General features: G+C 40.3%; 1 protein-coding gene across 2 annotated transcripts in view; it reads left to right on the top strand.

Moving 5' to 3' along the window:
• The window catches only part of snrka (SNF related kinase a), a 58,455-nt gene that overhangs the window by 32,786 nt on the left and 12,924 nt on the right, over positions 1-12,745 (top strand). For both annotated transcript variants that reach the window (XM_004560080.4, XM_004560079.4), the window contains exons 4-5: positions 6,659-6,871; positions 11,949-12,083. In XM_004560080.4, the coding sequence (XP_004560137.1) occupies positions 6,659-6,871; positions 11,949-12,083 (348 nt within the window). The remainder of the gene's footprint in view (positions 1-6,658; positions 6,872-11,948; positions 12,084-12,745) is intronic.

Here is a 12,745-nt window from a genome sequence, read left to right as displayed (position 1 = left end):
ACAGTTTCTGACGTAAGCAAGGACTACTGTCAAATAAAGGAACACAGGGAAGTTGTTTTTTTGACGGCTCAACCAGTATTTGCTTTCGAGACTGGCTTTTTGGCCATACTGATGTAATAAAAAAAGTGGTTACTTTTTACTGGGCACTTGCACACTTATATAGATTAATAACATTTCTCTTTTAACATGCTAACTGAGGCCTGTAGAGTCAGAGATGTAGCTCTCGGGGTTGTGCAGTTTTTGCTTTGCTGGGATGTTTATTCTTGGAAAGATTGAATGTTTCATGCTTGCAAATAGTAGAATGATAGACAAACGGCCGTATTATTGTAGGGTCCACCTTACAATATAAAGCTCCTTGAGGAGACTGTTGTTGTGATTTGGCGCTGTATAAAAAAATTGAATTGAATAGAACCCATCTCAGATTGATGAGCATGTGCTTCTCGAAGGTCATTGCTGATATCTTTCCTAGTTGCCATTGTGTTAGCACACACCTGAATGCTCCAGACTTGCAGACTGTCAAAACTGCTTGTTTTTTACTTCAGTCGTAAAAGGCTGATGAGCTATTGTTGTCCCCCTGCCGGGCAGGTGGACAGACAACATGGACACCCAAGTTTGTGAATGCGATAACTAGAGAATGAAGTCACATAGGTGTTTCAAATTGATACCATTAGCGCATCTACTAAAATACTTTGAAAACTTTGAATCTCAGTGACCTTGACCACAGAAAATCTAGTCAATGTGGTAACGACTGTTTTTTTTTTTTGTTTGTTTTTTAGAAATGCTCACGCTTACTGATGATCTGTTAATGAAGTGTATTTGATTAGCAGCATAGAGCTGCTACTTACTGCTTCCACAGGAATTAAAAGTAGTAAGGGTGGACTTAGTTACTCACCCTTCTTTGGCATTTTGTCTTAATTTTTGTGGTTGAATATGTCATGTGGCATTGTTCATATGAAGTCGAATTTACGTCATTTTAAGACCTGCTTGGGACTAGATGATTTTTTTTTAATTATGTTGTGTTATGTAAACTTAAGTGAAAGAGGATCTACTTTCTTTTTACCATGACTGTTTTACTTTTGCGCCCTTAGTTCATATTTTAAAGTCTTTCCTGTTCTACTCTTTTACCTCTCTGACAACTTTCTGACCCCATTTTCCACTAGACAATGAATCAGCCACAGTGTATGAACTAACCTCTTTTAATTAAAGAGATTAGCATTGAAATAACATAGTTTCACTTGTGTCAGCTGCTTCCTAATCCCTTACATCTCTTGGTAGAATTCTTGTACTGAACAGTGATTCCAACTACACATGCTTGTTTCGGTCCTTTGTGATAACCAGTGTAAATTAGGTGCTGACAGTTTTGATAGGCATTTCTAACATTCATCCTGGATAAGAGCTCTCCTCCTCTCCTCACTACACACCTTTCTCTGGCCTGCTTTGTGTGCCACCGCGCTGGATCATCACAGGGCTCCACATTTTACTTTTTCCATTTTGTCTGTTTGTTTGGATGCACCTCTCTTTGTGCTCTCCATTCCCTGTTGATGCACCAAAATGCATTTACATGCCACAGTTAATTAATTATTCACCATCTCTCTTTTGCTATCCCTCCTCCTCCATCTGAGCTTTTGTTTGTTTTTGTAATCCTTAATTTTAGTTTCTTGGGATTACACTGAAAATAGTGCTTGTTTTATATGCCTACCATCCATAACGTCTGCCTGCTTCCTCCCATCAGCCTGTACAAACAAAGCTACTGTAGTTCTGGTCTGTCTAATAGCTTAAGCTGAGAATGGCGATTGTGTGAACTGCTGAGAAACCGAACGCTGTGTTTCTTGGGATGCTGATTGTTACTGTGTAAACTACATGCAGATGGCCTGCATTTGTATAGCGCTTTTCTAGTCCATAGGACCCCAAAGCGCTTTACACTACATTCAGTCATCCACCCATTCACACACACATTCACACACTGGCGATAGCAAGCTACATTGTAGCCTGGGGCGCACTGACAGAGGCGAGGCTGCCGGACACAGGCGCCACCGGGCCCTCTGACCACCACCAGTAGGCAAACACGGGGTTAGTATCTTGCCCAAGGATATTTGGCATGCAGCCAGGATGCAGCCTGGGATCGAACCACCGACCTTCTGATTAGTGGCTGACCTGCTCTGCCACCTGAGCTACAGCCACCCAGATGATGCATCAGGATTGGTGTTTAGTCAGTTTGCTCCCTGTTGATTTCCTTTGTTTGAATCTGGAGGAGTGCTCAAAATATGCATGCATGCATGCATGCATATTTTGATGTTCATTTTTTTTTCTCTCACAACCTTTTTCATGCTTACACGTTTTTCTGTGGTATCTCTCACACACTCCTCCCCAGAGAATGTGGGGACTAGCTTTTATACACCAGTGTAAGTGTGTATGTGTGTAATCTGTAGCAGGAGAAAGAGCAGGCAGCTTTGTGTGACTGCAATACTACACAGCCTCTTTCTGTATAGGCCCCAAGGGAATGAGAGAAGGAGCAGGAGGCATGGGACAAGACAGCAATTTGTAGGGAAGTGCTGGTTAGAGCAACACATACAAGTTCAGGATGCAATGATCGGGGACCATTCTTAATTTCGTTGTTCTCATGACAATGACAATAAAGTTTCTGATTCTGATTCTGAGGAGGTCAGATGTTGTTTTCTTATGCTGTAATCCCAGTGGACTGTGTGTTATTTGTAAGATATGGTGTTGAAGGCACAATCTTCAAATGCATGAATACTTAGGTTTGGGGCATGTTATGCAGTTTCAATGGGCCTTACACAGCAAGCACTTTTGAACTTTAAAACCATGCTCTTTACTTACAATGTTTAAGTAATTATGTATAAAAATCTAAAGATGATTGTATGAGATAATGTGAATGCAGCTCTTGGTCATCCATTTGAACTCTCTTCTTGCTCCTTTTAACCAAGTATTTTCAGATTGATTGCCCTTCATGAATATAAACCTGTTTGAAATTTGCCATGGTTAACATGAGCATCCATGATTGGCACAGTATATATTTGAAATACAAAGTTTAATATGATACATTCATTCACAAAAATATCCCACTAGATGTGGCAGACGACCACTCAGTGTAAGGTTTATGCCACAGCTGCCATAGTACTGGTAATCATCAAAATGTTGATATCCAGGATTTATTGTTTTATAATAATTTTACAATAATTAAAAAAAAAAAAAGAACATATTATTGTTGACATTGTTTTGGGTTAGGATGAAAAATGTAGTTATTTACTTCCATTCCTCAGCAGAAAAGAAAATGTTTTAGTGTTTGAATGTTATGCTTGATTATTTCTGATGTGTTCTGGCTGGGTATAAAACAAACAACATTTTCGTGTTGTCTTGTTCTGCTGTTGGATGTGTTTTTTAACCCAGTGTGTGTGCATGAACTGTTACTACTTTGTAATGCACTGTTGCTTTCAGTGTACTGCATCTTTCTCCCATCAACCGCTCCTGTTGCTGCTGCAGCTGGATTTGGTCTTCAGGGAGCCTTGCTAGCTCTGACTAATCCTCAGAATGACAGGAAGCAGAGCACTGCTGTGCCCAGCTTGTTAACCTGTAGCCTCCACCACCATGGTCTGTTCATTCTTTGCTGCAAATAAACTTGGGAATTTGATAAAGTTGGGAAAATGAAATTAGTGAAGTCTGAATGAGATGCAGTGCACTGGCTGGGTTGCACAGTTCAGTCTGTGTGTGTCACAGAGTGTGTATGTGTGTGTGGATGTCATCAGCCTTATGTCAGCAAAGAACGAGTTTACTTCTGTGTCCTTGCTCCTTTTTTTCACTCTCGTAACTAAAATCCTACAACTACCCCAGAGTTGTCCCTTGTTGTGAGTCAAGAATCTAAAAGTTCAAGTCATGTTATGCTCGCTACTTGTACTCAGTTTGTGTTCTGTCATTCTTCTCCAACTACAACATTGCTGCTGTTTCTCTGAACATTGTTTTCACAGCTTTTTTTCCTTAGTTTCCATGGCATTTTTGTTCTTTCCCAAAAAATCAGACACTCAGACTGCTCTTAGAAGGCCAAGCTCTACAATGCTTTTTCTGTGCTCTGTAACATCAGCACCATGGTTCTACAAAGGAGCAGCTCAGTTCAGGGCGTTCATACAGGAAGTTTCTGTTGTCACCAGAAACTTAGTAAGTCAATGACGTCAAGCAAGTTCAAGGGATGACAGGTGAACTAACTGCTGGCAGTGGGCCCCGAGTTCAATTTTTCTCATCCTTGATGCAAATGAATGAAGCAACTAATGATAAAAACAAGGGATACCATGAAGTGATATGAGGGGAGGTTGTGAATACATTAGGGGGTTACCTTGCTAACTGGAGCCAGAAATGAGCACTAGTGACCAATATCCAGCTACAAAGTGATGTTTAATGAATAAATTGGTGAGAGTGGCAGATGTACTCTGACCCAGTTAATCAGGAAGTGTGCATGCAGTCTGAAGGTACTACACAGCATTACAAACTCACATCTACATCTTGCAACTGTGTACTGTCATCAGGAAGCAGCATCAAGAATGTGGGATACTGTTGTCCAGGTGCTGTTGATATTCCACAGAGGAGACAAAAATGGAAACATAATTTCTTTGTAATAAAGTGAATGTTAAAAACAATGAAACTGTTAACTGCATTCATTGTCTTTGCCTCTTCCTCTTTGTGGTGAACTTCATGGTTGCTCTCTTTTCTGTTTCAGCTAACGCTTCACTATGCACAGCATTGATTTGGACGGCATACAGATGTGTCTATACATCCTATACAATGAGTGAATTCCCAGAATCGCTTTCTTTGTTTAGCCAAAAAGCTTGCTATGGGACACTAATGTGGGGAGATAGAGATATATATATATATATAGAGATATATATATATATATAGAGATATATATATATATATAGAGATATATATATATATATAGAGATATATATATATATATAGATATATATATATAGATATATAGATATATATATAGATATATAGATATATATATAGATAGATAGATAGATATATAGATAGATAGATATATATATATATATATCTCTATATATATATCTCTATATATATATATATATATATATATATCTCTATATATATATATATATATATATATATATATATATATATATATATATGAGATATATATACACACACACACATACATATACAGGGTAGGCCATTTATATGGATACACTGTAATAACATGTGATATGGTTGGTGATATTAAAGTCCTGTTTGTGGCACATTAGTATATGGTGTGCTTGGTTTCAACGTAACTTTATTCTTTCATGAGTTATTTACAAGTTTCTCTTTGTTCACAGCCATTGACATGTCGAAGAGGTTAACATGTGAGGTTAGATAGATAGATACACACACATACACAGATCATCTGTAATCCTTCTTTTCTCTTTTTGTTTATATGTATGAAGGAAAAACTCTTGATAAGGCCTTGTTTAAAAGAGCTTGAAGACAACCATCTGGTGTTCTACACCAGTGCAGACATTGTGCTGAACATTATTAGACATCACCCTAAAATGTGTGTGGGAATTTCCTTCATTATAAGGGTTGTATTTGTAGGAATCTATTAAATTATGCACAGTAACCACAATCCCACACTGAAATTCAAGCCCTCTGTATTAATGTTAGTCATCTCACTAGATTGCAAATCCCACCTAATCCTGTTAAATTGCAATCTCAGCTTTCAAGAGTGTCATTTGTGTGGAATTTAAGCTGCCAGCTGTAGTTTGACATACCCAGCTCATTCAAAGCAAATCTCAAACACAGTCTGTCACTCTACATCATCTGCTCCTCCTCTCCACACAGAGCATCACATTACTGACGCAGGCTAAACTGTACTGAGACAACCAGTGCTGAACCCCGCAAGAATGAAGTGTCCAGCCACAGTGCTGCTGGCACTTCTACAAAACGTCTTGCAACAACAAATAAACCTAAAACAAACTTAAGGAAAAACACCACCAAAATTGAGTGTTGTGGCATTCTTAACACTAAACAAAGCACAACGCTTGTTCTAATAGGTAACCTAGCACCGGCACAAGGGACAGGTGGAGTTCAGCATGCAGATGGGTCCAATCTGATCCGGCAGCATCTGTATCTAATCACATAAAACAGCCACTGAGAGACGTGGAATTCTGGCCCAATAGCAGCTTCTGATACAGTTTAATTTTTCCCCCCATTTTCTATTTTATTTTTTTTATTTCTTCCTTTGTTTCACAAAAAAGAATTACGTAAAACTGAACAATTTTAAAGTCTTTCACTTCTATTTATAAACATTTAATATATGCAGAATGAATGTGTCACATTAATAATTAGCTACTCACATTGATAAACCTTCACAACAGGGACCTGGCTAGTGCCAAGAAAGGGCTGGAGATGAATGCGCAGGAGCCAGATCTTCCAAAAAAGAGCAAAGGGTGTGCCCACTGTGGGTGAATCGTGTAAATGTACCTAGGTGGTTCACTCAGAGAAAGTCTGTGTGGGAAACTTTAGGTGTTACAATTTGAAGCTGTTAATATTCAACTAGTCAGAGACCACTTAAAGCCATACTTAAAGTGATACTTTAACTGGATTTGATTTAAGTGTGTTTTCCCCTCTCTCCTTTTCTCATTTTCCTCAGTCTGATAGACCGCATGCTGCAGAGGGATCCCAAACAACGAGCCTCCCTGGAGGAGATTGAGAGCCATGCCTGGCTGCAGGGGGTGGACCCATCCCCAGCCACCAAGTATAGCACTCCCCTGGTCTCTCACAAAAACCTGTCAGAGGAGGAACATAACAGCATCATCCAGCGCATGGTGCTGGGAGACATTGCAGATCGGGAGACCATAGTCGAGTAAGTTGTGCTTCAGCTTTTTCTCTGGTGTTTGCACAGTGAAACCACAACAGATCCAGGGTGATGTAATCACATTTTTATAGGGTGTTCTCTGCTCTTAGTGATCACTCAAAGTCAACTTTAAAGATTTTACTGATGAGCATTTGTAGATGGGGGAGCTGTTTGCCTTTTTAGAACCTCTTTTTATAAAATGCTGTTCAGTGAACCCTTAAATGTTTTGGCTGCACTTCATTTTAAAAGTAGGTGATTAAGGGGAAATTGTCTCTCACTTCAAAACTGATATCATTTGCAAACTCATCAGGAAACCTTATTTGAAACGGAACTCATTAGACCAACACAAGCATCATCAGTGCCGATTGATGCTTTATTTTTGAGGAGGGGGTCAATGAACAGATTAGCCTATAACTTTTGAAACTTTAATAAAAATGACACCAACGGCACTAAGCAGTCTGCCATTGTGAAACCTGTTTCACTTTAATGTACAATTGTACAAGGAGCCAACTAACACAGCACGCATCAGCACAAAGCCCAGAGCATCCTGACAGATGTTTAACTCAAAGAAGCACCAGCTCGTTACCTTCCAGCCCTCAGAGAAGCCTGGTGTGTGCTTACATACTGAAAAGCAGAACGTAAGAGGAATTAAACAGAACATCTGTTGATTTCAGAGTCAGGATTTCAAGTTCACACTTGTTTCTGACAGACTTGCAGTTCACTGCTACCTCCTGCTGTGAAGATATTACCTGTGGTGTGATAGAGTAAAGAAGAATATCTCTGTATGTGTGGGGATGCTAGCCTTTGAAGAGAAAGAGGCATTGAGAGTTTTTGTTGTTGTTGTTTTTGTTGATTTAAAGTTGTATATAAATGAAGACCTTGCCAGCAGAGTTCCACACAGTTATGATGAAGCTTATCAGCAACGGTTAGGTTTCTAAGTATGTGGAGATGTTCCAAAACATGCAAATAGACTGGCATATTTATAAGACTTTTCTAGACTAATTGACAATTCAAAGCATTTTAGACCACAAGTCACATTTATTCATGCATGCATAAAGTGTTTTATTCTATATTTCACACCCACAGGTGCTTTAGTACCAGTTAACCAACTCCATGTCTTTGCACTGTGGGAGGAAACTGGAATACCTGGAAGGGTCCCTCGCAGGCACAGGGATATCTGTAAACACCACATAAAAGTAACCCAGCAGGGGTCAAACCCCTGGGTAATACAGTGCTGGGTGATACAGTGTTAATTCATACCGGTGCTAGTTTTAATAGCTTTCTACTGTGTAAAGTTGAGCCCTGAGCGTTACATACGTTAGCAGGAAACAGATCATATTTTGGTGGTACCCAAATGCAACATCAGTGTTTTGACTTTTCTCTATGCCAGGGATGGGGAACTCCAGGCCTCAAGGGCTGGTGTCCTGCAGGTTTTAGATTTCATCCTGGGTCAACACGCCTGAATCAAATGGTTAGTTCATTACCAGGCCTCTGGAGAACTTCAAGACATGTTGAGGAGGTAATTTAGCCATTTAAATCAGCTGTGTTGGATCAAGGATGCATCTAAAACCTGCAGGACACCGGCCCTAGAGGTATGGAGTTCCCCCACCCCTGCTCTATTCAATACTGAGTTATTGAAGCACTGTCAGATCAAGTTCTTTGTTTCTATGAAAGCTGCAAATATTTTCTGTGTTTGTAGGGAGCATTGATTTCTGATGGATGTGTTGTGTCAGTGTGTGTGATGTTGTTACTGCAATTAGGCTTTAATCCACACCCTCCACTCTCCTCTTTCATGAGTTTCATGCAGCATCAATCTGCTGCATGAATCTTCTAAATCTAAACACACATTGAAAGCGAAATGGTGATCAGGCAAAAACTGAATGACATTCTATGAGTGCAAAGGACTACGGGCGAAATGACTGCAGGCAACATGAAGTGGATGGGACCTGAGATAAATTTGAAAGTGAAGAATACTGTTGACTGACATCATTTGGATAGTCACCTAGGCAACCGGAGTGTGGCATGTCAACAAGCGACCTGCCATTAGCTTCAAAGCGATGTGTGACAAATAAATGGCTTCTAATGTAGAGCGCCGCTTTAACAAGTGTGTTCATTCAGTAACAGCCCTGACAACAAGATTTGAATAACCTTTAATACACTCGATTTAAAAAAAAAAAAAAAAAGTAGATGCAGCACATTTATTAACAGAAATAGCCAGAGGAAATTACTATTTATTTATTTATTTTTATAAATTAATGCTGCAGTTAATGTAGTGTTATCAGTCTGCTTTAACACTGATAAGGTGCAGACAGATATTGGCTTAGGTGCATCTTTGCACACTGAGTAATGAGAGATGCTGTAGATGTAAGTGGTAGGTGGTAGGTTAAAACAGAAGGGAAAACCTTCTAACGGGAAGAGCAGTGGAGGAGCCAAGGAAGTAGAAAATATAAACTCACGTTGTTAAAACTATAATTTATTTACAAGAAAACACTAAAATACTCTGGCCAGGTAGAACATGAAATTAAAAACATTAAAACAATACAGCTAAAATCCAATGGCCTCAGCCACGAAGATAAAGTCCAATAAAAGTCCAAACGGTGCAGAAACCGGCAGCATCGTCACCGTCCTGTCTGCGTCTTCGTTCTGATGCCAACTAAAAGGAGAGAGGGGCAGCAGCAGTCACCATTCTTTGATTCCACCGGAGATTCGTCCTACATGGGACTGATTGGGACTTACCCCGGATGGGCAGAGCTCCAAACTCTGCCTGCCACTTTGCTGTGCTTCACACGCATAGCCATGGTCTCGCCGTCCCAGGGACATAAGGCGCCATCCCGCTGCCTCTCAATCCCTTGCCATGGGCCTCTCTCACCGAGGAGCTAGCTCCCCTCAGCACCAACACAGACCGCTCTGCTCATCCCCGATCACTCTCTCCAATGCGCAGTTGTCTGCGATCTCCAGTCCCGTTCTCCTTTGCCGCACGCCCCGGTCAGCTGCCTGTAGCCGGGCCTCCGTGCTGCTCTGCGCGGCCGTCGCCAACCCCGGTTACCACGCCATGTTTCTCCTGATGTTTCTCACGCTCTCTCTCCCTATTATTGAATAGCTGTGGCGAACCCTGATTGGTCCCAGGTGTGTCAGATTAATGATCAGGAGGGGCGGTGGAATGGGCATCCCCCCCCGGAACAAATCACATATCAAAACAAAAAAGCATGTAATAACCCCGCAAAAATAAAACACTACACGCTAATAAAAGATAATAAAAAAATAAAACACAGCACTACATGCAAGGAAATAAAAACACCAAGTTAAACTTGACCATTCCACCCTGTGACATCTTTACAGTGTACTGCAAGTCTACAGTGTAGGCAAAGCTGTAGCATAAGCCTAGATTTTAAGCTGAACCTTAGGCTGTATCCTGATGTGCACAGTCCCAGAAATGAAACTATAAATCACAACAATGCAGACCTTAGTGGGTGTGATTGCTCTGTTTGATTGTAATATGTACTGTATATTGATGAGCACCATGAGAAAATGTAATGTAAAAGTGTATATTTATGTCTGACTTGTTCACCAAGCTTATGCAAATTCTGATGGTGTAGACATGGGCTCTTTTTCTCGTTTTAACCACGATTCTAAAGACTTCTCTCCTTCCTTGGTGTCAGTAAAAGGATTGGTTGTTCAAGGTTTATTAGTTCCAAGTCCGACATGTACATGAACTTAGTTTTTGTGGTGAACTGTAGATAAAGCTAGACAGGGAGAGACACTGTACAACCTGTACCAGCAAAAGCACGGAATCACACTCCATGTCATTCACACACAGCAAAGAGTGATCTGGCTTACAGTAATCCACATCAAAGAACAAAGTAGGCTGATACCCATTGAATACATAAAACCATTCTAAAATATATGTACTTCTTTAAACATTTTCCTGTTGTTTTGAGCTGCTTTGTGTGAAATTAAAATTAGTTCAATATAGTTCTGTAGAAGTTGACCACATGAGGGGAAGCTGTTACTGTGAAACGGCAGTGTCACTGGCTAATGATATCTCAGTGATGTTGTTACCAAATGCACTGCACTGTGTTTCAGAAGCAACTCTTTGTGCCGTGTCCCTTTTCAAAAATTCCACACCCATCAACTGCACTGCACACAGTATACGAGGAAGGGAAGAAATGAGACACAGGAAGGTCATAGTGTACCAACAAGTTTCAAAGACCCTTTATAGAATACATGGCCCATTTATGAAATTATGCAAGGGCCAGAACAAAACCAATTCATATACTCTTATGTCATAGATGCGCACCCTGTGCATTCCCAGGATTACTCTGACAACATTGCCTGTTTTAGTGTCTGGTTGTGAATCTCAAAGATCGTTCTGCTGTCAGAGGTGCAATGTAAATGTAGAGAACTCATTCCTCTGAGCCAGCGTCATCGTCAAGCTCATTTTACATTAAGGGCCTTACACAGCACACCTTTTAATTAAGTGGGCTGGACTAGTGAAACTCCTTTCTATCAGCGTAAGGACATTCAATTACACATTTATACCTAAAATATATATGCTTCATAATCGTCTGTGTTGTGTCTGTGGAAAATGCAGCACTGTCAGGGGACTTTGTGATCTTTGCAGCACAATTGTCGAGTTCACTGTCTGAAGATGACAGGGAAAAACTGGATTTTCTTTTTTGAAATTGCACTTATGTGTCTCAGTGTATCTCAGGATTTTTGTAAATGGATCACCTGTAACTTCTGTTATCTGGTAAATGCTTAGAGAAGCATGTTTCACTTGGTCTTTTGGTTTCAGCTTTCAGAAAACTTTGGCTAATGCCCAAGTGAATATTTTCAGAATGCGCTTATACTTCCTTACACTTTACACATGCAAGCAAAACTATGTTCACTGGTTTTTTTTTTTAAATATACATTGTTATGTGGTGGTTTTACTGGTTCAACTTGCTTGAGATGAAGTTAGAATGTATGTAGCCCAAGAGCTAAAATGAGTTCTCAACTCTGTCCCTTTTTTTTTTTTTTTTTTTTTTTTTTAAATCCAACATGCTGTCTACTTTATATGGTCCTAAAGTGTGATTTGTTGTTTCAGAGCCCTAGAGACCAACAAATACAACCACATCACAGCTACATACTACCTGCTAGCAGAAAGAATCCTGAGGGAGAAGCAGGAGAAGGATGTGCAGACCCGCTCCTCAAGTCCCAGCAACATCAAGGCACACTTCAGGTAAAGAGCAGCAAAAAACTCAAACACTGCTAAAGAAAGGAAATATCCCTTCTCATGCGTGCACAAAAATTCTGATATTTTAGCAAACTAGTCGAGAGCGTGAGTAACAAAATATCACTGCTTGTGGTCATAATGAGTGTCTGAGTCACTGTATGAGCCCAGAAGAGGGCAACTGACCTATCTCTCAGCTGCCTCACACGGCAACCTGTCTGACTCCACTTCGCAGGGCTCAGCCACAATTACTTAAGACTAGGTAGATCTCTAAAGGTTTCATTTCCATTTCTGGGTTCACCGAGCCTCCACAGTGCAGAGGAGATGGTCTGAGTCATTAGCATATTCTCCAACCTTTTAAAGTTCACCCTTTGTCTTGATGCTTCCATTACTGCAATTTTTTTCTAATTCTAAAGTGAAAAATGGGAGCAAGGCTCCCATCCAGCTAGCTGTCATATCACTAAGAACTGAGAACATATCCTGGTTCATGCTTTAGCTGTCCCAAGTATTTCCTCTTTGTTGCCTTGCCAACATTGTTCCTTTGGTTATAAAAGGAAGAGAGACAAAGGAGAGGAACAAATAAGGAAGAGAAGAGTGAGGAGGCTTCAGCGGGACTGCTGTGGTTGTAAAACTCCCTGCACATTCCCCTATCCAGTTTTCTGTGAAATGCT

This window comes from Maylandia zebra, linkage group LG11 (genome assembly GCF_041146795.1).
Source record: "Maylandia zebra isolate NMK-2024a linkage group LG11, Mzebra_GT3a, whole genome shotgun sequence".
In the NCBI taxonomy this organism is placed as follows: Eukaryota; Metazoa; Chordata; class Actinopteri; order Cichliformes; family Cichlidae; genus Maylandia; species Maylandia zebra.
Note: the sequence above shows the minus strand (reverse complement) of the source record. Positions and strands in the feature narration are given on the sequence as shown.